This window comes from Platalea leucorodia (genome assembly GCF_965183815.1).
Source record: "Platalea leucorodia genome assembly, chromosome: 12".
NCBI lineage: Eukaryota > Metazoa > Chordata > Aves > Pelecaniformes > Threskiornithidae > Platalea > Platalea leucorodia.
In genome coordinates this window covers 12,943,247-12,970,410 of record NC_138834.1, presented here as the reverse complement: position 1 = coordinate 12,970,410, position 27,164 = coordinate 12,943,247, and the positions used below count along the sequence as shown (strand labels likewise).

General features: G+C 39.1%; 1 protein-coding gene across 8 annotated transcripts in view; it reads left to right on the top strand.

Annotated features, from left to right (window-relative positions):
- The window catches only part of MTMR3 (myotubularin related protein 3), an 80,735-nt gene that overhangs the window by 35,093 nt on the left and 18,478 nt on the right, over positions 1–27,164 (top strand). For 6 of the 8 annotated variants that reach the window (XM_082324715.1, XM_082324719.1, XM_082324717.1 and 3 more), the window contains 9 exons: positions 2,530–2,610; positions 3,003–3,092; positions 3,835–3,951; positions 11,472–11,554; positions 13,947–14,113; positions 17,518–17,614; positions 19,149–19,262; positions 25,486–25,691; positions 25,916–26,047. In XM_082324715.1, coding sequence (XP_082180841.1) covers positions 2,608–2,610; positions 3,003–3,092; positions 3,835–3,951; positions 11,472–11,554; positions 13,947–14,113; positions 17,518–17,614; positions 19,149–19,262; positions 25,486–25,691; positions 25,916–26,047 — 1,009 coding nt within the window. In that variant the 5' untranslated portion in view covers positions 2,530–2,607. Of the gene's footprint in view, positions 1–2,529; positions 2,611–3,002; positions 3,093–3,834; positions 3,952–11,471; positions 11,555–13,946; positions 14,114–17,517; positions 17,615–18,248; positions 18,508–19,148; positions 19,263–23,845; positions 24,020–25,485; positions 25,692–25,915; positions 26,048–27,164 lie in introns of those variants that run through there. The other 2 variants (XM_082324721.1, XM_082324722.1) reach the window with 2 other exon arrangements.

Here is a 27,164-nt window from a genome sequence, read left to right as displayed (position 1 = left end):
AGTATTCTGAAATAGCAAGGTGGTTTTTATATCCAGAAGGCTTTACTGTTAATGTTTAACGCTTTGTTCAAGTTGTACATAAATTGTCTAGATGAATCGATCTGGAAATATTTGGTTCTAATGACTTTAACAGTGGCTGCTCTTCTGGAAGAGCAGAATTGGTGCTGGTGAAGAGGTGGTTGGTTGCAGAAGGCAGTCGTGCCGACAGCCTGCCTCCAGCAGCCTGCAGAAACGGTAACTGAGATGTCCTCCTCAAAAGCGTTGGTGTAAATATGCCCTAACTCTTCATTGCTCTTCTGGCTGGCTGTAGACCTGATAGCTGAATGTGTAAGCTTATCATTATTTTAAGGATGGAGAGGGAGATTTGTATAAACCTTACAGTTTTTAAACCCATTTTCTCTTGAATCATTAGTTTTCATTATATCGGGATATACTGCAAAGTTAATCCTGTTAATCCGCCTTTCTTGATGGATGAGCTGTAAGATAGAGGTTGATTGGACAAATAAGCCTGTTGCTTAGCCAGCCATCATTTTAAATTTGATTGAGCAGGAGGCTCATTTTTTAAATCTTGTAGATCGAGGAGAATGGTGCTTCACATAATCTGAAAAACATACAGTGAGAACCAAAGGTTAGAAGCTGAAACCCGATGCATTTCAGAGAACTGCTGAACCATTCCGTTCTTGGTATCTTCAAGTCACGGTTCTGGAAGATAAGTGTACCCAGCCACACGTAAAACACCGTGTCATGCTGGAATCAAGCACAAGCTCTTGTTTTGAATATAAGGGCTGGAATTTTATGGCCTCTGATATATTAAAGATCAAACCTGATGAATTTATGGCCTTTTTAGCTTTAGGTGTTGCGATTCTTTGAATATTCTCGTCAGTTACAGCATGGGTTGCATATGAACCATCTTCTCCTGCTTCTTTTGAAACAAAAATGTTAGATAATTCTGCCTTTTTTAAAACCAATATTAATAATACTATCTTTGTCTTGCTGTTGGTAGATAGCATTTCTAGATTTCTTTCGTTTCTGATAACTTAAAAGAATGTTCCTACTCTCCATTGTTCTTGCAGGCATGGAAATTTCTGTGCTGTTTTTTAATTTTTCCTTATCAGTTTCCGTAGTTGATAGATTTAGACTTCTATCAAGTCTTCTAGCTTTTGTTTTTCTTGTTACTTTAAAATTGGGATTTTATATCTGTTTTTGCATTAATTTTTAGTGAATTAGTGGCAGTTCCAACTTGATTCTGCTAATAATTTCATCCTTTTATATACATATATAGACACATACATACACGTCCTTCTGCAAGCTGTGCAATTTTGAACCAACTTGCAAGCATTTATATGCTGTTTCTCCCCTACTCTGTGGACACAAAAGCATTTTGTTTATTGTGATGTTCCTATTTAACAGAGGTTTTGGGGACATTGTAACGCTTTCTTCTCATTGATCATTTTTAGTCAGTGGGATGTTTTAGTTTCAGAACATGTACATCTGCTGCTCCTTTTCCCTTTGTAAATATTCTGTCCAATACTACGATATATATGTAGCTAGCGCTTCCCGCAGTGGTGGTGTGCTTGATGGATTCGAAGTGGTTTTCTCTGTCAACCACAACACTGATAATTTGAAATATAAGTAAGGTGACATACGAACTGAGAACTGACTGAACTCGGCCGATATATTTTCATTTGTATCTTTTATGTGCTGTAGACTGCAAAACCCATAAAATACCTGAATGAATCCTTTTTTTTTTTAAAAGGGAGGAACCTACCTGAATTTAAAAAATTGAATATAAGATAATTCTCAAATTGTAACTCCTGTATTCGCTTCGATCATTAAGTTCCTAATAGGGTCGACTGCATAAACTTCAAGACTGTATGCTCTTTAATATTTCCAGAAAATTTGCTGATAAAATATCAGGGGATAATGGAGAGAGCAAGTTGCTAGCGTATAGTGATGTGGAGCTCTTGGAAAGGTCGGTGTAAGAAAATGGATATTTTGATATGCCCGTGGATGTAGAAAATGAGTCGTAACTATAAAATGAGGAATTTTATCTGTATATAAATTGTAATTCATATGTCATAGCTGAAATAAGATTACTTCAGGAGGATCTGACAACCTGTGTTACGTCACAGGTCAGACTGATCACAACGATCCCTTTGGTTTTATAACCTACGTATTTGTGAATCACCATCTCCAAATGACTTGGGAGGAAGTTCAGGGTGATTGAGAAAGATGAACATGCTTTGGTTTGAATTATATAAGCAGTGGTCTAATTGCTGCATTCAGATGGGTATTCTCCCAGCAGTACATTCAAAGATGATTTTTCAGAATGAACAGAAGGAGCCAGACACATTTTGAAACAATTGTGTCTCTCAGGAGAGTTAGTTTATATGGATTTCATCTTTTCATAATTACTGTTTGCTTGCAGTTTTCTAACAGCTGAATTCTCAGTCTTTAAAAGTTAATTTGTATTTATTTGCCAAAAGAAAATGAATTTAACTTCATTGTTATACTTTTCTGGTTTTCTAGATTTTAACAATAAGTGAAGAAGAGGCTCAAAGTATTGTGAGTAAAGACGAGGATTTCTCCTCCTATCCAGGGCCTGTCATGGTAAGCAAAAGGGGTTTGTAGGGGCTGTTACAAAGCAGAATAGGCCAAAATCTGAAGAACATTAGAGAATTAATGTTTCCATGTGGGGTGGTTAAATTTTAAGTGTAGATCTAGACTAGGCTAGGCTAATGCTTTTTTCCTAATATTATTGCGAGTCTTTTTTTATTACTTTATTAATCAGGCTGCAGGAAGGAAATCTGTTTCTAATATCATATTTAGTTGTTTGAGTGCTTGCCTTTGAAAGTTCAGTAACTTTAGCAAGTTACTGGTACCTGAGTTCTCTAAATACTTCGTCCTGTTTGAGCTTTTCATTGGTCATTGATAGCTTGCTATGTGGTGAAGAAGGCAGCAAGTGACTGTGCTGAAGTTAACTGTAAGGCTTTGTTTCTCAGGATGAAGAGACTCAGCACAGCCTTGAATGCATCCAGGCTAATCAGATTTTTCCCAGGAAGCAGCTGATCCGAGAGGATGAGAACCTTCAGGTAATCACCACACTGCTCCTTGCCAGTTGAGATCACAATATCTCTAGTTGACCTCTGTATTCTCTGGCCTCTCCCGTAGAATTTTCATTCCCAATGGAGCACAGTAATAGGATAAACACGCTTTCTTTTTAAATACTCATGTTCTGTTGGTAGGACAGAGAAGTTGTGCATTATATTACAAGAGATTCCTTAGAGTGTCCAAAAAATATAGCCATATTTGCAGTGAGAAATAGGAAGCAAAAAGTATGATTTGTCCAACTGACTTCAGCTGTGTAGCATTTAGGTATCCAGTCTAAGCTGGTTACCTGAGCTTGCTTAGTGAATGTTGGTCCCCAATATTCATCTTATATGTTTTGCCTGCTTTAGGATGAATTTAATGACATTATGGAAATGCCACTCTCCATTAAGTAAGGAGTGAGAGCATAAATTAAGGGGTTGGTCAGACTGCCAAAATGTGAGGATATTTTGCTCAGATTTTTCTTAAAAGTTCATTGTTTTCCCTGATCAAGCCCTTACTACTCAGGAAAATTAAGAGAAAATGAGGAATCATTTTTAAAAAAGGCTACAATTAACCTCTGAACCAACCTTACCCAAGACTTTCCTTCTTAGCAGTAATAGCTAGGCTGAATTCTCAGCAGTGTTTCATTTTGATTTTGTGATGTTGGGTGCTTGAGTGTATGCTTACAGGAGGTACGTATTCTTGGTAAATTGTTTCTGAAAGGTTTTTCTTCCCATTCTGAAGGTCCCATTCATTGAACTTCATGGTGAGAGTACGGAATATGTAGGACGAGCAGAGGATGCCATCATTGCACTTTCTAATTACAGGCTTCACATCAAGTTCAAGGAGTCTGTTGTGAATGTAAGTGTTATTCATGCTACTATGGTAATAGAGGTATTCTGAACTCAATCCAAATAAGAGAATTTAGGCTAAAAGTACGGTGATCCTGCCTTTTAAGGTTAGTGGTAATGAAAAATCTTTTTATGATGTTCAAATCACATTTTTCAGGGAGAACAGATACATAGTTAAGCATCAAAAGATGACTCGGCACCTCTGAAAATCAGACTTCATAAGGAAACTTGACATCAGTCAACTTTGTTCTCTTTACAGCTGGCTATGTCAGTCACTTGTTCTCCCTAAGTTCTGTATATACTCACTAGAGAAATAAAAGGCCTTCCAAAGGGCTGTTTGGAGCACCTAAGCTAGATTCGTGCCTTGCTTGGAGCTTCAAAAGGTAGAAGTAGGTCCAGCTACTGAAATTACATGCTTGAAGTTGGGTAGTATGAGTACAGTCATTAACGTAAGAGATCTGTGAATTGGACCTCATCTTCAGATGCCTATTCGTTTCTTTAAAGAGCTTTACGCTAAGTATCCATTCTTAAAAGTTGTTACACATCCAGCTACTCATGATTATACACATAAATTAAATGGGCACTGTATAGCCCTTTGCAGCAGTATAATGCTGACATGTACTAGTCTTACTAGTTGTAGTACCATTTGTGGACTATATAGAATTTGATAGGACATTATACATGGCACAAAAATATTTTTGTGGATATTTGTAATAAAACCAGTAAAACAAAATCCAAAGAATCAAAGCTTTTTTTTTTTGCCTGATGATGGGTTTTTTACCAATCTCCTTATTTCAAGACAAGTCCTGACCCTGACTAGTTGTTCACAGTTGCCACGTGTCAGTCACAGATCCTGAACTATGCAGTGGTGAGTTAAGTGTAAAACACCAAAACTGCGTGTTATTCCAAAGCTGAGAAAAGCAAGGGAAACAAAATGTAAGAATTGACAAGCGTCCAACACATACATGACTGAGACAGATGTGACACAGTGGTCTGGAACATCAGCGAGATCTCCTGTGTGGCTAAGCAATTTAAGTTTTGATGCCATGTCAATCTTAAATTTAAATTGTTTTTTTATTGTTTTGTGCCAGAACTGAATTATTAACTCTGTAAAAATGTTGTTTACTAACTGAAACTCAATCTTTACTGGTTTATGTTGTCTCTAATCGTATAGCTATGCTATCTACAGACTTTGAAATGTGCCTGTGTCATAGTTATCATTAATCACTTTAAGTGCTATTTTAGTTCATGAGTTGTCAATGTGGTAGGCTGGATAGTCGTGTCTGCTAGGCTGGTGAACATCTGTGTACAGCATTAAAGTGCTAACATTCATGATGCCGTGGGGTTTTCCAGCAAATAAAGGTATTATTTCTGAATCTGGCAATTACTCGAAACGATGACAAAAATTTAATTGGAAATCTAAGGGCTATTATCTTGCACTGCTGACGCTACAAAGGAGATGATACAAGTATGTGCATATGCAGAGGTAGCGTAACTTTACTTTTCACTTTTCTTTTTCTGTAGTCAATCCTGAAGTATAACTTCAGACTTTAAAGTTAAGCTGTAAGCGCACCGTGCATCGGAATGGTAGCCAAGGGTCAGCTAGGTGCTGGGATGCCTCACGTGCAGCCCAGGCAGCGGCATCTCCACATGCTGCTGGCAACAGAGAGAAGACACCTTACGAGGCACGTGTTTTATAGGATTCCTGTGCTGCTTTGTGATACAAACATGAATTCTAGGGCTGAATTCTGCCAAGGGGCCTGATACAATAAATCTATATTGTATTACTTACTGTTAGATTTTTTTTATTTCAGAGTCTGAATGTTGTATGAAATTGGCAACTAGAATTGACAAAGCAAAGGACTGAATATTTAAAAACAAGGAGCTGAGACATGAGAAACAACAGTAGCCCTAGAAATCAAGAGTTTGTCCTGAGGAGTGCCAGGAAATGGTAGAGTTACTTTGAGAGAAGCCACTGATGCATGTACTGCACTTACTGTCATCTCTGTCCTTAGGATAATTGGGGGTATTAATTTTTAAGAATTTTCAATTTAATATTTTTGAGCAGTAACAAAAATTGATGTTTTCTTAAATAATATTCTTTCTTTGTGTTCAGGAAAGAGTCCATAAAAGTTCGTCACTATTACCATGTTAATTTTGCTTCCCTGACTTTCATATCCAGTATTCTGCCCTCTCACTCTCTCTGATATCTCCAAGGTTGTTAGTCCTACTTCATATGTCATCATTAACCAGAAAGATTCAATTAGATAGTGTATGAGGTAGAGCAGAATATAGATTATTCTTCTGTAACCGTGTATGACCATCACTAATAACACAGCATGAACTCTACTGGAATCCAAGGCAGACAGGATTTGGAATATCTTTAAGGATAAAACATACTTAGAATAATTAGGAACCATATGTAAATTGTTACATTTTGGAGTAATAATCACTTTGGTTATTGTTGATCAGAATTATTCATCAGATGGTGATTTTCTAAATTAAATCTTCACTGAGTAATTTTTCATTGAGTTCATCTTGATTCTTTCCTACTGTTTTTATATTGCTAGAGCTGTTCAGAAAACACCTGTAAGAAGACCTTTTTAAAAATGTATAAATCTTTACTAATGTTAGGAGGGTTTTTTTTTATTATTATTTTGAACGATTTTTATAAGACTCACTGTCCTGACTACGTCCAGCCACACCAAAGACCTTGTCACGTCAGCGGAGAGAAGTACTTCTGTGTAAGAAAGAGGATTCTTAGCAAATATCTGTATTATAGTACTTGTAAAATGAATTGATTGCCCGTGCCTGAATGTGCAGCTGTTCTATGCTGGCATCTCCTCTTGAAGTAGGCGGGATATTCTCATGGTGGAAATGGTCCTCCAGAGAAAGCAGTGTGCATGTCAACTACTTGCCCCTTAGTAAAGGTAACTGCGTGAAGGAAATGGAATCCAGTTAAAAATGGATTCCTGGTCTTTGTTTTCTTTACCTCACTGTTCTCTTTTTGTTTACAATTCAATAGACTGGCTGTCAAAATGATGCTTGTGAAACCCCAGGAAGTGGCACAGTGCTGCTGGATCACTTGCTGCACCTGTGCTTGGAAATAAATACATTTAAAAGTTGATAATGCTCACAGTGCAACACTGCAGAAAATGGCTGTATGCGTAAATCTTTTCCATGGATAATTTCCTAGATCACAGTAGTAATAGGAACATGGTGTTTTAAATGCAAAAACAAAAGATGCAGTAGACCATGCATAAATTGGAGGGATTATGACATTCAAAAGTGTTGACTTACATTTATCCATGGGATAAAAAGACAGACTCAACAGTGATCTCTCAGTGCACATGGGAAGTTTGGTTCCCAGGCTGATCTCTGCTGATTGGCTTTCCTTAAGAAAATGTCAAACTTCGCAGCTGGTGAGTGTTTCTGTCTAATCATTTTTCTCCCTGTAAGCTAATTGCATTTATGAGAGAATTAAAATTTTAGCGTGGTTTATGAAACCATGGACTTGTATGTAGCCTCTTTCAAAGAGTAGATTTTGAACATAGTGAAAAAAAAAAAAAAAAAAAAAGTCATGCTGGCAAGACAAGGGAGACTTTCAGTCTTGGTGATTAAGTGAGTTTTAGTATGAACTTTCTCTTGCTTGGCCTTTAGCAGAAAAATGGTTGGTTTGGAATCTTCCTTACATATGTAGCAGAGTTGTGATTCCTCTGTGCTGAACAGTGGCTTAGTCCTTGTCTCATTCTCAGGTCCTGATGTTCAAATCGTTGACATTGCAAGCATGCTAATTGTGAAAGCAGAGGGGGAACTAAATGATTGCCTTCAAGACAAAACCTAAGTGTGATTAGTTGTAATTAAAAGCAATATTTCCTTCAGGTACTCCTTGTAGGTTATATGAACAAGATCGCACCTGGGGGGATTCAGCTCCTCCCACCTAGGAGAGTCCTTGAAGACCTTCTGAGGTGACCTTGCATCCTTAGTTCCTCCGAATGTCCTATTGTACCGTGCTTCAGGACACACAGCACGTAGGCTTGGCCTCGTGCTGTTTCAAGTAACCAGTCTGTAACGTAACCCTGACATTATTTCAGGCTCTGAACTGGGAAAACAAGAAGAAAGTACTAATTACAGCTCATGGCCCCTGGGTGCCACGTGGTATCATGGAGAGACTCAGGCCTAATGGTAAACAGGGTAGAATATATAGCATAGTCACTCGTGAAGGGGCTGGCTTACAGCAGCCTGCCCGTGGTCCGCTGCGTACCACTTGGCGTTGTGGTCCGGGATTGAGCCATGGGGTGGGTTGTTTCAGCCGTGTAAACATAACTTGTGCTTTTTCTAACTACAGAGGTATATTTCTCTAAATATATCTTGCACTGCTGTTAGATAACAGACAGTTCCAGTAATTAAAATAATTTTTAAAAAATTTTTTCGAAAAGAAAAGTTTGAGTTGTAGAATGTTGCTATTGTTTAAAATAAGATAATTTTAAAGAAGAGACAGTCAAGAGACAGATACCGCATGAGCACGATGCGCTAGTACGCTCTATAATGCGATATGATTGGCCTTGGATAACAATGCATGTTTATTCTTATAAAAGCAGAAATGATTGCTTCTCCACTGCTTTATTTCCATAGCCATTGTTATATGGTGAAGTGCCTGCAAATAGAATTGATGGCTCTTTCAAGAGCAAGCTGACTGCACTGGGTGTCTGACTTGCTGCATGCATCAGCCTGAAAAACGTAACGATGAAAATGGAAGGTTATCAGTGGGAAAGAACAAGGAGTGAAGGCAGATAATTTTACAGACTTTTACTGGAAGAAGAATAATGGACAGGAAGGAGATTGAAAAGGCAAGAGGATCAGAGGACAGATTTTTATGACCGGAAAAGAAAATTAAAAAGATTGATATGAAGGTTGCCCTGAAGAAAAACCGGGAGATTCTAAGGAAATAGATGGTGAGCTGCATGTAGACTGTCAAGAGAAAAAAGAGTGGCTGTCGAGCAGAGGGCAAATTGAAAGGGCATAGAACAAAGAATGACTTTGAAAGAAGGAAATTAAAAATAATGCAGGAGCAGAAGAATACTTAGTATGTCATTAGAGTGCAGACAGGAGGAAGAGGAGCCCGAACCAGACTGCTAGAAGGAGGGAGCAAGGTGAAGAACTGCTTAAATTAAGATGGACATGGGAAAAAAATGCAATAAAAGAGGGCTTGGGGGAAAAAAAAAGAATATTAACAGACAAAGAAGCATTTGACTAAAAAAGCAAGTCTTCTGGAGTCTTAACTCATTTAGTTGGGGAAAGGTACCTTACTTTCCATGTCGGTGCCATGTAAGTCAATGGTAGATTTAAATAATTTATTTGGTATATGTGAGGCTGTCCAGTGGGGAAGAAAGGATGGAAGATTCTCCAGTCTGAGGTCTGTTCCAGTCCCTTAATTTATTAGACAAAACTATCACAACAATTGATCTACCCTGCAGACTAGAATCAAGTAGGAGAAGGCGTGGAAGAAATTAGCAGTTAAAATCAAAAGATTAACTATAGCAACAGTACATCTGATCGTATCTGTAATGCATTTAAATACTCTGTTACATCGGTACCTAAGTCTGTCAGCATCTTCACTGTGCTTGTTCTCTGCAGGTGACTCTGCAGTCAGTTTGAGCTTAAGGATGGCAAATAGAGGACGGGCTTATCTCACAGAAGGGAATCCTGATTTCATGTGCTCCTTCACGTTGCTAGTTGCGTAATTTATATTAGACTATCACGGATCTTAAAACAGTAATAATACTGAAAACATGGACCAAAATTCAAGTTCCAGCTTTATTTGAATACCCAAACTACTGGGCTGTGGAGTCAGGCACCATCTTGTCTAGTCTCCTCGTACATGAATTTTCTGTTTTTTTAATGGCCCAGTTACAATGAAAGGAACAAAGAATAACTCAGCTGGACCAGCCTTGCTCGGCATGGGAGATGAGGGTTAGTACTTCCTCCAGCTAAGCAGAGTCCAGCGCTGCTTCTTGGTTGTGCTCTGACAAGGGCAAGGATAAAGGTTGGGTATTAAGACAATACCTGCCTGTCGTATCTTGGGGATGGTGAGCTCTGGGCAGTTATTTGAGCTTTTGCATTCAGAAGAGGACTCTGGACTCTGACTTTTGAGTTGGCAGCTTTTGAGGTGCAGCTGTGAGCTGTGTGCCTGCCTTCCCAAGAGACGCGAGAGTTGCCATCACTCTCCTGGGCACAGCATTTACCATGCGTGAGCTTTCCCTAGGCATCTTCACGCTCAGAGTATGTTTTCGTGTGGTTCGTATTTCTGAAATTTCTGAACCATCTCTTTCCCTTACCTACTGTTTTTACTTCCATTTCCTTTTTTCATTCCAGTGAAATCAGGTACTTTTTAAGCTTTGTGGTGCCTGAGTAGAAGCTGTATCGATTCCTCACCCCAGATCCTTGATTGGAGGTGACCTTCAAGGACTTGCCCAGAGTCCCGTGGAAAGGCACCGGCAGAGCAGGGTCTTACAGCCACATCTTGTAATCCCCAAGCCAGAACTTAAACTGCTGGATCCTACTCCTCTGATGGCAGAGAATAAAGAGTATTTGGGTGTTTCTCCGATAGCCTTTGTATTGAAGGATTTTGATGGTAGAGGTGTTGTGGCCTTGTGTAATGTTCAATATAATCTAATAAACAATTCAAACAGTTTTACACTTTGTGTTTATTATAGGTATTAGCTAAATTCGTGTTTGGAATTTAGACAGTTATGTATGAAATAGTTGAATACTAACTTTTATTTGTTTAAGACAATAATGTACATTTGCCTGTCTCAGGTGAAAGTCCAAAAATGCTAATGAAAACTAATATTTTCATCTTGTGGTTTCTTCTTATCTTTAAAGGTACTTGCATATGTTTACGTGTTTTGCCTGATCAAGGTTCTGCTAGTTACATGTGCCATAAAACATAAGCGCATGTAACTACACCTTTAAAAATGAATGATTCAGCATTATTACTCTAAATATGGCTGCTTTGATCACAGGTGTTGATCTAAACAGGCCAAATGGTTTTTCCCTGAAGAGGAAAGATTTCTATTTTGTATTGTATTTCTATACAACAAGCATCTACACTGCAGCAGTGTGTTAAGGGGGATCTTGCTTAGCATTTAGTTTTTTCATCAACAGCTAAAATTATATTCCCAAGATCCCTAAATTTGGACTTATAAGAGAGAAGGATGCTTCCACGAGAGAGGAGCTTGTGGGTTTCTCCTGCTTTTCCTGCCTTCACATTTGTCACCAGTGCTGCAGTCTTCTTAGCTGTTTTCATGTGATCCCTAAAGGTTTTTGGACTGTACAGCAATGGAGCTGAAACTACGGATATATGGTACCATACTTCAGAGCTGTTGAAGTAGTTATGCTTAGTTTTCTTTGTTTTCCTCTCTCTTTTCAGACTCCACATAGTCCTATAAGAAATCTTTGTGAGATGTGCAAAGAAATTACAGCGTTAGTGCTGTTTGAAATAAAATTATATAATCTTTTTAATTGCAGGTTCCGTTGCAGCTTATAGAAAGTGTGGAGTGCCGTGACATATTTCAACTTCATTTGACTTGCAAAGACTGCAAGGTTATAAGGTATGAACAGGCTGAATGTTGAATGGGGGGTAACTTTGCTTTCCACATGCTGTGGACAGCTGTGATGTTTTAAGGAACTGTTTTTTCTTACTTAGTGGACTTGCTTTCCCTCAAAAGATTTTCTTTTGTCTGATTCTGCTTATGGTAGCTGGACATTTTTGTAAAGGGGATGGGAGCAAGACGGTCTGTGTTTTTGCTTGCTATGATACAGTATAGCAGCAAACCTTGGTCTGAGCCTAAGTGGCTGATCTTGATTTTATTCTGAAATTAATTTTAGTCTGTGTTTTCCCTGCCTTACAATCAGTTTTAATGTATTGCTTCAATTAGTTACAAGATACAGAACTAGATAAACCCACTGAAACACGTGCTACTGGGAAAAGTGTTTAATGAAGATTTGGGGGTTGGAGGGTTAAGGAATGGGCTTGGGCAGTTCTACAAACCTTCAGTCTGGATAGCGTCAGCCCCCCTGCATTTTTAACAGCTGTGGGGGTACAGCTGCTATCCTTAAGACATAGTAGCCTGTTGGAAAGGAAAGTGAGGGAATAAGGTAAAGCCAGGTCTGCAGCCCGCTCTGTAACCCAGTAAAGCAGACAGCATCATGTAGAAGGGAGTATTTATTTCTGTCTGTCCTTCAGCAGACTTCAGAGTCTGCCCCAGGAGTCTCTGAGCTACTGAGCCTGAGCCACAGCTATTTCCTACTTTTCTGCTGCAGAAATTAATTTTGATCTATAAACTTTAATTAACAAGAAAGGAACATTTCTTTTTGATTAAATGTTTGCTGGCAGTACCTTTTGTATAATGAAATGAGCCCCAGTCATATCTGAGCACTCAGAATGTTTAACAGGCCAGCTGCTTCCTGAAATGCTGTATTTTGATGAGGACTGATTTTACTTTAGAAGTAATATTTAGTTTAATTTGAATTAAATATTTAACTTCCTCTTAACTTGTAGCTCTTGACATTTAAAAAAGTCACCCTTCCTCTCTACATTAATTTGTTATTTCTCTTCAATTGTAGAATGAATACAAATTATTTGTATTTATGCCCTTCCTTATGAATCTCCCTTCAAAACTGCATCTCCAAGAATCAGTACCGGTGACACTGGCCATTGGAAGATGATGAAGTATGGGGCCGAGATACCAGATTTAGATCATGGTCATGTTCTTTTTCATAAACAAATTAGTTTGTGTTTTGAATAATAGGACTCAAGTGAAGATAGTACTTGTTATTTGCAATGCTAACTTTAAAAGAATTTAGAAAGAAATTTAGGGTTCTTTGGGGTGAGATGTATCTTGTCTGACTGTGGATATTTAAAAGAGAATTACCCAGTCTAAGGTAGTAGTCTCAGCTTGCTTTATAGTCAGTGATGGGAAATAAACACCTCCAGGCTGCAGTTCCTCGCAGCTATTTAGACATGTTTCATGAGTTGGACATATCTTTTTCCTTCCACTGACTGACTTTTAGGTATTTGCAGGTAGAGGTAATAAATCCTGCCCTTTGAGAATACAGATGCTATCATTAACCATGAATGCAGTAGAACGCAGACTGAGCTGAATGTAAATACTTGGTGAATATTTTATAACTACAAAATCTTGAAGAAATCTGTCAGAGCAAAATAAATCACTAATCCTATTTCCACCTTTTTATTCTAAAGGGTCCAGGAATCCTCTTTGAAAAGACAAGCTAATGTGATTTTAATATACTGCTTTGAAGATTAGTTTCTCCTGTGCAGCGAATATTCTTGCTAGTTGTTGTTCTTAGCCTGTAATGTTAGGCAAAGCTCAGTTTCAAAAACGTTGTTTGTGCTTCCCACCAAGGCCAGAAAGAGAATCTTAGCATATGAGATAGGGGAATAACGTAAGATTTCAGATACTGGAGTTTGTCCACATTATTCGCAAATCAAGTATATTAATCAAATGGACGTTTCTCCTGTGTCTGATGAAAAACGTGTTCTTGTTTACGGGAATACGATGCGTAGATTACAATGTGCGTGATGGTTTTGTGAGTTTCCCTCTGAGACCACCAGTCAGCAGGACGCGTTCCTGCCTTTGGTTGTGTGAAAGCTGCAGACTGAACTCAGTGACATTGTCCTTGGTTTTAGAGTAAACATATACATAAGCATCTCCTTCATTCACGATTCGTAGGGCATACCGCTGGTTTATTCACAATCACAGAACGTTGCTTTCCTGCTTACAGTTTATTTTGGCTTCCCAAGTGTGTATGTCTTTACTAATATCCAAAGGTTTCATGTACACCGAAGCAGAACTAAGTTATCAATAAGATGTTTGTATTTACTTTTTGCTTTCACAGATGTCTTCATGGTCAGCCTGTCAGATCTTACAGTCTGGCATCTTTTACTGAAAATTAATAGATAAATGTTTGTTTCTGGGACAGGTGTCAGTTTTCTACTTTTGAGCAGTGTCAAGATTGGCTTAAGCGACTGAACAATGCCATCCGCCCTCCTTCGAAGATAGAAGACCTTTTCTCATTTGCCTATCACGCTTGGTGTATGGAGGTATATGCTAGCGAAAAGGAACAGCACGGGGATTTGTGTCGGCCAGGTATGCGGAAACACTTTGGGGATCATCACAAATGCATGGACTAGTAACTGGCTGTTTGCTGAAACCCAGACTTTCAAAAAAGTTACAAACAAATTCAATCTGTCCTGTTAAACTGAGCCTGCAAGATTCCAGTATGGATTTTTTTTTTTGTACATAAGTTCTTGCACTTCTTCACTACCTGGTGAATTCACTGTATGTGGTAATTATATAGGTGTAGTACACCTTCACTTACAGCGAGGTGTCCTTTAATGTCTTGCATGTCTGCCGCACAGTCTGAGTTTTGTTCTGTCTGAGCAAAGGAGAGATGAGCTCCCACCATAGCTACTTCGGGATCAATATGCAAAGCAGTACCTGCATATCCTGAAGAAATTATTATGGTGGATTTGATTTACTCAGTCGTATGTAATGCTAATAACGTTTTGTTCACCATGGCAGCAACTTTCAATCTAAAACATTTTGTATTGATTGTGCCCACATTTTTTGTAATTGCCTAGAACAGTGGTCTTCAACATGGATGTTGAGGAGCAGGAGGTGAAGGAGAAGGAAGTCCCTGAGCTGCTCCTGAGGTTCATTCACAGCTGCAAGACAGCGACCTACTTTAGTGAAATGTCATCCTTGCTGGAAAGTTGTAGAAGCCCACAAGTAAATAAAAGCTAAAAATTGGGATGCTGGTGGTTATAGCACTTGTTTGAATATAAGGAAATCTGAGTTTCAGGCCCTCTCCGATCTGAGGCTCTCTTTGCTCACAGTTCACATATCTGAGAAAAGTGTCCCAGTTATCAGGTTGAGGAATGTTAGTGTGATTCTCTCCTTATTACTGAAGCTGGTCTGGGGCTGAGCAAAGACTGTAATCTCTTTGGTGCCTGAGGAGGAGCAGTCAACAGGTAGCACACAAGTGGGAGGAGGTGCTCCTTGGTTCTGATTCCCGTGCCTGCTCTTTACACGCTTCATGTTAGCAGTTACTGAAAAAAGGCAAAAATATCCTCAGAGCAGAATTTTAAACTCAGGTCTTTTCCCAAAATCTAAGTATCAACTTCTGGGGGGAAAAAAAAAATAATCTAAGTTGTTATCAATGTATGTAATGGGAGATATGAACTGTGGCTCAAAAGATCAGCTTTCAGTCAGAAGGTACAAGTCCACAAAATGTATAGCTTGCTTTTTCTCTGATTTTGAGAATTGATTGGGGTGCTTCAAAAATATTATCCATCTTGGCTCAAAATGCTTTTTTTAAATACCAGCGTTTCAGGAGGAATGGACAAAATGTTAAGGCTAGGGTTTCGTTTCTCAGAGGAAAACCTATGATTTCATGACATGCACAGTAGCTGAAAAATTGAGAGAAATCAAACAGAATATTTCATTTTCATGTAGTTTTATGTGTTTCCCTTAAAACCCACTGGCAGTATGCAGCATCGATGACTGGGGATATTTCCAGTATTGTCATTTGCTCTCCAGAAAAATCCTTAAGGATGTATTGCAGGTTTTAATGACCGTTCCTCAAAACAGCTGATAATGAAGGCCGTCCTCAGTGCTGCAAGAGCATCCTGCTGTTCCAATAAAAGGGTTTGGATGGTTTTTTTTTGTTTGTTTGTTTTTTAAAGAAGCTAAAGAACATGACAGACGTGGTTGTCTGGCTGGAATGTATTGTCCCAGTTTCAGCTCTGCACTTGACAAAGGATCAAAGGGCTCCTCACAGAGCTGCCATCTCCGGATGGAGCCATCCAGTTTTTGTAAAACAGGGGCTCAAGCAGCTGACCTATTTGAGTAGGTGGCTAAAAGATAATAAATTGAAGCTCACACAGAGTTCACGTGAGAAGCGGGAGATGGTTGGCAAGCTCCAGTCTAATGGATCTGACGATAGGGAAGGTAGAGCAGAACTGCAGCGCCTGTGTGGTACTGAGACTAGCCTTCTGCAGAAAAGGCATGACACAGGAGGCAGAACTATTTCTTTTTTATGGTACTGTTGTACCAGTGACATGATGTAAAGGGAGTAAGTGATGAAGGTCAGTCAGGTCCATAGATTTTACCGCCATGTGCCTTGAAGAGTGAATATTCTCCCTTTGCACCCAGTGGCATTCTCACATTCTACCTTTCAAAAAGCATAAGAAAAATAATCTCATTATGCAGATCTCTTACACGTTGTCCATATTGTAAAGCACGTGTAGATGTACCATTTTCAGTGTACAATCTGACCTGTAGGCATGAATAACATTACAGCTTTTCTTTTGCAGCTAATTAAGTCCTGTAGTTAGGCTGCTATTTTTATTCTTAGTTTACCTATTTCTCTATATTTATCTTCAATTGTTCTGTAAGTCACATAAAAATTTGTTTTCTGAAACATATAATGGAAAGATGTAATAGTTAAAGCATTAATTTTTCAACAGATTTTTTTTCCCCTGTCAGCTGATGCTCTGCCTCGTGATTTAATGATAACAGTAGTTTAAAGAGACAAGCAATGGACAGCCTTTCAGAATCATTTTATCTAGTGTTGCTCACATGCTCATTAAATTTATAACATTTCTTAGCTCTGTGAACCTGGAAATTTTGTACGTTATTCTCTTCTACACGTTGATTGAGTACCTTCTAATTCTCTAGACTTTCTGTCTATCAAATAATTCTTTATTGCCATTGTGTATTTTTCAATTGTATTTTGATACTTTTTAAAAAGTGTCTAGGAAATAAATGGAGCTCGTTCCAGTTCCTTTAATATATTAATCCAGGAATTTGTGAGGATCTTGTGACTGATATTTGTGTCAAACAATCATTTATGCATTTTGTCTTCATATCTCTGCATGATTCATGGAGGAATAATGTCCAGTTTACAGATGGAAAACTGAGATGCAGGTTAAATTACAGGGCTTGCCTACAGTCATACAGGAAACCTGTGGCTGAAATTGCATACTAAATGGAGATTGCCCAAGTTCTAGACCACATTCCATGTATTACCCCTTCACGTATCAGTCAGACCAGAGCTTCACATTCTTCTCGTTGATATAAAATCCTTCAGAAAAGAAAAGAAAAACTCAGAAAAGAAAAACTCCTAGCGTTTTCCCACTAAGACTGCTGATGGATCTAAATTGCTTTTGCTGGTGCGCTTGGTTCTGGTCTGCAGCGTTATTGTTTCTTACATGAATTTACAGAAGCTGGTCATTACAGAGAAAAAGTCCTTGGTGGACTTTGACATTTCTGGAGAGTTGAGCAGGGAGAGCCATCAGTACAAGCTGTGGTTCTCCTGATATGGATTTTCAAACTAGGGTTGTGAAATACAGATGGTGTTTTTGGACTGTTCCTTTCTCTTTTCAGTTTTGAAGTATGAGTGCAATGATGTTTTTCTCTAACTGTTTTGAAAGGTAGGAACCTTACTTCTTATTTCACGTTTATTTTCTCTCTCTGCTTTTGATACCCAGGAGAACATGTAACTTCAAGGTTTAAAAATGAAGTGGAGCGGATGGGGTTTGATATGAACAATGCCTGGAGGATTTCCAACATCAACGAGAAGTACAAGTAAGTTATGTGGGCTGCTGATTCACAGCCAAATGGCATCTCAAAACACCAATTTTGTTATAGCAGATTACTGGAACTTTTTCCAAGTTCTACAATTCCTAACAAGGGACAATTAGAATTACGATTTTTTTGTTGTTCTATAGAAAAAAATGCACTTTTAAAGTATTATTTAGTATTTTATTAGCTGCTACAATTTTTGTAGGCTTAGAAATACCAGATTTTGATGTGCTTGCTGGAGAACTTCTTAGAGAATAAGCATTCTATTGGAAGAAAGGGGAGCCTTAAGTGAGCAAAGAGTGGAGTTTAACTGAACTTTTAAAAAAACATTTTTTTTTATTGTGTCTTATTGTCTAACTTATGACAAAGACTTGTATTAAAAAACAAAAGTTGGTTTTGGAAGAGTTAGGCTTGTGGATCCTGAAAATAAGAAAAAACACTTTCTGTGGTCCTGAAAGCATAGACAAATGTCCTCTTCTCTAGCTGCCGGAGCAGAGAAAGGCGTTCCTGCATTCACGGTAGGTTGGACAGAGCGTGCTGGCTGAGCCCTAATCCAATTCAGAGCAAAACCAGCAGCAACACTTTGTGATGAAATGTGTTTCATTGCTCTGTCTTTGCAGGATAATGACTTGCAGCTGCTAGTTGGTGTCACTGCAAGAAGAATCTGTCTTGGTCTCTAAAAATCTAGGGAAGAAAAAATAGCTATCCCTTACGTATTTGATACTAAAGAAAAAGGAAGAAACTTTCTACGTCATGTGGACGCAGAATTACACAAACTACTCCTTTCCTTCTTGTGGCCAGCACTTGAGAAAAGAGCATTTTTTCAGGCTGATTGATATATTTTTTTCTGAGTAGAACAACCTTAGACACGTGTTCATGTCTGTCCTTCTTGTGCAGTAAGTGAATCTCTTTAAGGGGATGGACTGGGGATGAACTAGTTCATGATTCAGCAATATATCGCAGGCACTACTACCTGCTTGCACTGTTCTCATTGGCAGTCATGGCTTTATTAGTTAAATTGTGGAGTAAGAGGTGCATCTAGTCGAAGAAGGGTCCAGTTAGCCAGTCAGGTGTAAGCCAGTGCACTCAGATTCCTGCCTTCAGCGAGGGTTGATTTGCCAAGGTACTTTTTCCACACTTACACAAGTTTTCTGTCTTGAATCCGGTAGCCCAGTGTGGCTGTGGTTCTGTTTTGTGACCCAGAAATCGAGTGGCTAATTCTTTAGCATGGAGAGACGTAGAATTTCTTTTCTGTGGTCCAGTTTATTTCAGCAGCTGGAGTTAAAAATTGCCTACATGCGAATTTCCCAAGAAAAAACCAGCTTGAATCTTCTAATTCTGAAATGTATTTATGCACCTTGATGTTCACAGTGCTTTTTGTATATGCAAAGGAAGAGTTTATTAATGTGCAATGAAACAGGAATCAACAAAACGGCAGTTTGCTGAGATGAACAGCTGTCGGGTTGCTTATACTGCTTATTGTGTGTAACTGCTCTGTATCGCTTTCGTTCAACCCTTTGCACCGCTTTTCTCGCAGGCTCTGTGGTAGTTACCCCCAGGAAATCATCGTTCCCGCCTGGATCACGGATAAAGAGCTAGAGAGCGTGGCAAGCTTTCGGTCCTGGAAGCGTATCCCTGCTGTTGTGTACAGGTGAGGCTCTTGCAGGTGGAACTGCTTTCACCAGGCTGTAAATGGGGTGTTCTAGCAAATAAAAGCTGAGATAAGTTGTAATTGGGAATCCTGGCTTGTCATGAAAGGTGTTCAGGCTCCTCTGGGCCCCAGATGTCCCCTCACTGAGCCTGACAGACTTCAGCAAAAGTGTTAAAGGTATTTTAAAATAATATTTTTATAATAAAATAATATTTTTATAATTTATTCAAAGTAAAGGGAGGTCTCTCATGAGAAGGCGTTCAGACCTGTATTTAACTGACAGCAAAGTATGACCTGTTAGGCCTGATAGCTTGGGGTCTTTGTCTCTACGTTTGCTGCCTATATACGTATTGTTTTATACCTGTTCAAAACTCCAAGAATGTGTGAGACAGCAGTGCCTATTGGCCCTTGTCAAGCCATAAATGAGGTAAGGCAAACCTACTACACATTCACTCTGAGTGGGAATAATGGTTTGAATGTTTTAATTCCAAACACATATTGTAGGAGCACTCAGCATTTGCATCTCCTGCAAGTCATTCCTAGGGCAGTCACCTGAGTTAAGATTGATTTTATTTTTTTTAATATGAAAATGAAAAAATGTAAGGTGAAGACATCAACACAGCTGTAGAATGATAAATGGCATTTCTGGCTAGGGACTCCTTTGGTTTTTCTCTAATTCTCATCCAGCTATTACTCAGACTGCAGTATAAAGAAGGACAAATACCAAAATTATTTAAGGGAGATATAAAATTCAAATTACAAAAGAATGTACATGTTAGCACTATCTACATATTTTAGATAGTTTTAATCAGACAGCCTCTTCCTTAGATTGAGTCCAGCAATTCTTCATAACAAAATTGCTCTTCTGAGATACTAGGTTTTGGCATCTTCTTTAGTAAGAAATATATTTCTGCATCCATTTTTTTCAAATATTCTGGAACCTGCCATTTAATACCTTGGCCACTTTCCTGGTGTAGTTATCCTCCCATAAATGTTTAAAATCTCTTTAAAAAATCAGATGACAAAGGGATTAAAAAGATAATGAATACTGATAATTCCATTAAGTCTGCCTAGCCGCCCATTCCTTCTAAACAGACAGAAAGGAAAAGCTGTTCTCTGAGCGGCAAGCTGAATTTAGAGAGCAGTAAAGTTGACATTCATACGGCCTGGGTCAGAGGAGCAAGAGTACAAGAGTAGGCCACAAAACATTATTTACCTAGCTTAAGAGTTCTTGTTCTATGAAAGCAGAACAAATTAGCTTGTGGCAGCAGACCGTTATCTTCAAATCCTCCTATCTTTTCTCCTTTTTCTTCCAAATAATAAAGGGGTTAGCACAGTCTCTTTCTGAATGTTAAGGAATTGCTCCATCCTCTGTTCAGCTCTGTGAGGGGGAAAAAATGCTTTCCAGCATATGCTAATTTTTTAAGACTTAAGGTATTTTATTATTATGGTAGTACATATAAGCATGTATGTTACATATATGTATGAAAGAGAGTAGTGTAATTTATATATGGTTTTGTGTTCAACTTTGAACGCTGCATTTCAGGCCACTTTGTGCCTTTTATGCAGTTGTCGCATAACTGGGGACACCTCACCTGCAAGCACACTTAACGCAGGGAAGCACCCTCCTTCTTTCATCACTCTATGGGAGAAGGAAACCCCTTTCTTTGCATTCTTGGGTACAGCTCGCCTTCTGGGGGATTTATGGGAGAGTGATTTAAATGTTCAAAAGACCTCGTCGACTGAAATTGTTTAATCTCTGGCATTCAGCGTTCTGCAGTCCTGATGAGACTATGTATGGTAAATTACCACATAATTTTTCATTCGTAATCTCAAAATCAGTGGGAGAAAAGTTTTTTCTCTTTTTGTTTTCTTTTTTTCCTTATCTTGACATTTAGTAATAGATTTTTCAAGACATCCCGTTCATCATTCTGCGCTCTAATAGAACTCACATCAGCTAGTGTTTGATGATCCGTATGATTGGAAATCCATGTATAGTTTTCTCTCTATATATGTTGCCATAAAAATAGCTTTTTTCCTTACTTCTGGAGGTGTAAGGGACAAAAGCTCATTCAGCATTTTTTATCTGTTGAAGATGATTTGGGGGCTATTAGTTTCATTTTTGATCACATTTAAAAAACCTGCTCTTTTTGCTTTACCTCGGGGGGGGGGAAGTAATAATGATTTTTTAAAATTTGTCCAATAACTTCTCGCAGATACTGAACACTGGGACAGAGAGAGACCAGAGACACAGGCACTTTGGCAACAAAAAACTCATTGTCTGTTCTTGTAAAGCGTTCAAGAGCTATGAGAGTGTGCACAGGCTGAAAAGCTGAGAGGGCTGAATTCACAGGCAAGGTTCAGAAACACTCAGCTGAGATTGGACTGTCAGGAGGGTTGCTTCCATTTTATGATCAGATTTCTGGAAAAATCTTACATCCAGCTTCTGCAGTTTTTCTGTGTTTACAATTTTTTAAAATCTAGGCACATATTTATGTAGATAAATCTGGCCTGTAACGTGGTTTTTGTAGCTTACCTGTTTTGGTCCCAGAAATCGATGTTAGGGAGAAGCCTTTTTGGATTTTGTGGAAAGACTTCATATGTTATACAAACAGTGTCCTAAACACTTCAGAACCCACTTGGAAGTTAGCTGTGTTGAAGGTGTCTTTTTGTCTGGCTCACTGCTGAAGGTGATTACCCATGCAGGCAGCGTTTCTGCCAGCACAGGAAGCCAAGGTAAACAGAAAATCACCGTGTACCGTGCTTGCTGAATTATATTTGTGAATTGCAGCAATGATATTTTTTTTTTTCAGTTGCAAGTCCTAGTAGTTAAGTAATGCTATGGAGGGAGCTATTCAAACCTTCATTAGTCCTTCCTGTCTTTGTAGTTACAAGGACTCGGTGGATTTATTGTTGTACTCAAAAGGTTGCTTGAACACAAGGAAGATGAAGCATGTGCAGAGGTGTACCGTACATCATACAGCTAGGCAATGCTTTATAGAGGGCTCTCTGGTTATCTAATGGTGATTTACTATTTAGTTTCTGTAGGGAGGCTGCATGTTTCTTTGTCTCTAGAGGGTTAGGAAATTTGCAGTGGAGGATTTGCTTTAATTTTTTTAATCTTTTTTTGGTTACTGGGATCTGAGTGACACCATCTTATCCCCAGCTCTATCTCTAGGGACCTCAGAATCACACTTGAACTATTTGCTATTTTTCGTTCCCATGGCCGGTCCGGTTGGAATGATTGTGATTCCTCAGACCTCCAACATTACCGTAAATAGAATTGCTTGCTGATTTCTGTTGGTACATCTGAACATTGCATATTTGTGCAGGCTTAGGAGTGTTAGGGCTTCACAGCTATCAATGAACTCTACTTTTGGCCTAATGATTCTTTATTATTTGTGGTATAAATAGGAGGCAAGAACCTGGAGATGAAAATATAACTCTTTATGAACCTATGAAAATGATTCCGCAGGCAGGTAGTAATGAAATCTGGGAGAACATATGGAAAAATAAATGACCTTATCTGAGTGCTCAAAATAGATTTCTTACATGTATAATGATGTTTTATTTTCTTCTGTTATTTGTGCAAGCGTGGCGGGGAGCTAGGTGGCCTTTCGGTGATTGGCATGTATGTTTTGCTGAACTAATTTGCTATCAACGGAGCTGTTTCTGGAAGGCTATTCATTTCAGCAGAAATACATTTTCCTTTGCATGCAGTCAACTGGCGCCTGGTGTAAGTGCCGTGGCATTCAGATTGCTTTTCCTTTGGTTCAGTTAATGCAGTGTGTCAGTTGCTTCCTCTCAGTGAAGGAATTTTATATGAAACAATTACAAAAGAGCTATGAAAAATACTTACAATACCGTATCACAACCTATTTTATAGTTTTAAGTTTTTGCAACAAGGAGCCGTAACCCGATGTAAGTGGTGCTTTGGATGAGTAGCACGAGGCGGTCGCTGCCGCCCGCTGCCGTGCCCGCAGTGCCGCTGCAGAGGTGGTGCTGCTCCGCGCCTGACGGGGGATCGGCAGCTCTGACAGCAGATTGTAAACCAGCTCGTCACACCTCCATAAACATTTATTAGAGTGGCGACAGGGAAAAAAAAAAGATTTATAGGTTTGGGTGGGCTTTCTTCCTGTTCAGGGCTGTCAAAGTCGACTGTTTAAATTTGCTTAAAGATTCAGCTAACCCTCACCAGTCTGCAGTTGCCTTATTAGAGGGAATTAAACAACTCTTGGTTGACATGAAGCCGGGATGGCCAGCTTGTTTGCAGGAAGACTCTCAAATCCTTTGCCGCATCGTAACATATAGGACCTGTAATTGTCACGTGCATACTTTATGTATGGGCTTCTCATGGGACTCCTGAGCAAGAATGGCATTGCCTAGAGGCACCTTTGCTTAAAGGGATGTATATTTGCAGGCCATTTAAATAGAAAACAGTGTGTGGATGAGTGGTAGGATATTTCAGATGGGACATGAGGCAGGGAGTTAACATTTCTAGGTGTCCCGTTCCTCAGCATCGCTGACTCGCCCTGTGGCCTGCGAGAAGTTGGGTCTCTTCTCTGCTTTGGCCGTTTCACCTGCAGCTCTTCATACCGACAGCTGGGCTTCCTTTCCTGCTGTGGCTGAGGTCCTCCAAATTCGGGACGCTGCTGGTGAAGGCCAAGGAGAACATTGTTAATGCCAGATGTAAACACTTCAGTAAATGGGGAATTACATTTCTGTTGGCAGCAGTGGGATGTGCCAGCACGGAGGCAGTAAGTGAAATTACAGTGATAATATGTTTCAGTACTCTTTTATATAATAGATTATACGGGAGAGTTTTTAAATCTTTTTCAGAGTATGTTTGCAATGGTTGGATACGTTTTAATTATTTCAAACCTGTTCTTTGTGTAGTACAAGAAGCTAGGTCAAATTTAGGAAAATAACTACTAACTCTTCAGACATTTAAAAAAAAAAAAAATCTGATTTTTTTTTTTTTTTTAGTGATGCTCCCCAGGAGGAGATAGCTACGTTCAAGTTAGGTCATTCTTTAGTTATCTCCTTGACATATTTTTTAATTGATAGACTCATCTCTCTACTCCATTTGCCAGTTCTCTGAAGTTTTATCAGTATACAGAGTGCTTGCAATTTCTATCACATTTTAGACGAAAAATATTCTGTTAATAAACAGTATTTCCTTTTTCAGTGCTACTTAGTGTCTATAGCAAAATTTACTTGTTTGTGGACTTTGTTATTTCCCAGCCTGGCACCACAGTGGTGCTCACACGTAAGAGCTACTGTTGCCCTTCATCAGCTCCTCAGTGCTCTTCTGCTAAATACGATCGGTGTTTGAGAGGCAGCAGAGGAAACACTGCCCAGAGAGGGTCAGGAAGAGGGACGGAGAAGACTCACACATAAAGGAGAAGAAGCTGAAGAGGGGATGGCAGAGCCACTCCTTTCCAACAGACGCTAATACCAGACATCAGAACAAGTAAAACTGCAGATATTTAGCATCCTGAGATGCGAAAGGCTCTTCCTTTAGTTAGTGAAACAATACCTAAAATACACTGGCTTCTGGATATGGTTCTGCAGCGTTCAAGGACCGCCTCCTGTGATTCACAGGTGATGCCTAGAAATGGGTACCATCGGTGTAACAGGAGTAAGGTTTTGGGTTACCATTAGACATCATCAGACAGAAGGCGTGGTATTTCCTACCGAAATTGTAACATTCTTCAGATTTCATTAGTGGTATGTTTTGATTTAAAAAAAAAACTCATCAAAAAGTGAATCTGTGGTTTTACTCCTGTCTTCTAGCTTTAACATGAGCATGAGTTCAATGTAACTTTCCTCTTTACTCTGGCATTGCAGCAGTAGACCTGACGATGCAGCAGGTGTTGAATGCCTCTTTAATGCCTCATCTGCTGTTCCAAAATGTTCCCCAGCTTTCGCTGGCCAACAGACAACAGTATTGAACAAGAAAATGCTTTGTTTTCTCTTACTGATCTCGGCTTTGACTTTTACCATCTAGTGACTGTGTGGTCGCAGTCAGCATTTTGAAGGGAAGCACACGGAATACGTTGCCACTGAATCACAGATGGAGGATAACTGCTGAACGATAGAGAGTTTCCCAACAGGAATTAAACTACTGGAGTGCACCATTTAATTTTTCATGCCCTCTATGTCTTTCATCCTGATTCTTCAAGTTAGGCACCGCTGTTCTTTTTATTCTTTTCTTTTCCAGGCATCAGAGCAATGGAGCAGTTATTTCCCGCTGTGGACAGCCTGAGGTCAGTTGGTGGGGCTGGAGGAATGCGGATGATGAACACCTTGTCCAGTCTGTAGCCAAAGCCTGTGCCTCAGATTCGAGGTCCAACAGTAACAAATTAATGAATGGAAATTGTTCCAGAGATTTCTCCAATGGAGGGGACCTCTCTGATGTGGAATTTGGTAAGTTTGTCACTGTTCCTTTTCTGTAAAGGGCAGAGCGTTATGTAAAAGCTTAATCTTTTATATGTACTGTAACAGACTCAATCCTTTGTATTTAATCAGGCATTCTCCAGTTTTCTGTATGTGCAGCGCGTATGCGTTGTGGGACTTGAGTGAATCATTGTTGTAAACAGTGTCAGAAGTATCCCTTCAGTTATTCATCAGTTGCATATCCTCTTCCCCAGATTCCTCAATCTCTAATGCTTCAGGAGCAGAGAGTTTGGCAATACAGCCTCAGAAGCTTTTGATCTTGGACGCACGATCTTACGCAGCAGCTGTGGCGAACAGAGCCAAAGGTGGAGGCTGTGAGTGCCCAGGTATCCCCTCAGTTCTCTATTAACTTAATCAAAAGGATTTGCTCAAATATAATTACACTGATATCCTTCAGTACTGCTATTTAACAGACTGCGTGGATGCAAATGCTGTTCATCTATGTGAAAGATCTGGATCGTTGCAGCTATCACACAGCCCTTCAAAAGGACAGGTTTAGCTGTTAATTAGGTCTGTTTCTTAGAGCATAAAACCAGCTGGTAACAGTGTTCAGTAAATGCTGAACTGTGTGGAATATGCTGATTAGCTTTCCCCTGCTGAGTCAAATATATAAACCAGAGTGAGACAAAGGTGTCCAGTGTGCTAATGTCTAAAAAAAACCTGAACAAACTTGTAAAAATCCACTAACTGTAGAGGATAGTAATATTCTAGAATGGTTGTGCAGAAGACAACTTCTCAACAATTTTTCGAAAGCTGAAACATTTTTCAGCATTTGTATCATAACCCAAACGAACTGAAATCCTGATTCATCTTGCATTTGTAATACATTTGCAATTATCACTTTCTGTGTTCTTTGGCACTTGTAAATTGTTGGTATTATAAACAAGATTTTTTTTTTATGGTCATTGTTGGATATGAATGCAGCCTGTTAAAATTCTGTGGATGGAGAGTCTACAAAAAAACCCACCAGACAGAACAACTATAGATAAGATAACAAAAGCTATTTTGACCATATATTCTTATTTCGGTCTTTGCTGCAAGAGCTGCACTTTGATATGTAGCCACCAGTAAGAAAAGATGAATTTTCCATTTAACACCTCAAAACTACTAAATAACTCATCACCAGAGAGTAAAATTTCACAACAGAAAAGCAGAGTATACAAGAAGTTTGATTTTCTTCCTATGTATTGGTTCTTGAATTCTTTGTAGAAAATTTCCAAACAGCTTGTCACCTTTCATAAATTTGACCTGCATTAAGTGTTTCCTCTTTGCTGCTAAGTTTTCTCCAGGTATTGCCAGGTTTGCTTCGCTCTCTCTGTATAAGAGTTTCAGTTACGTTATGCTTTATTTTATTTATAACATCATTCGGTAAAAAGACCAAAAAATGCTTAAATTGTCTGATACCGTCGGTCGCTTCTGACTGGGGTTACCTAGTCCGTCACT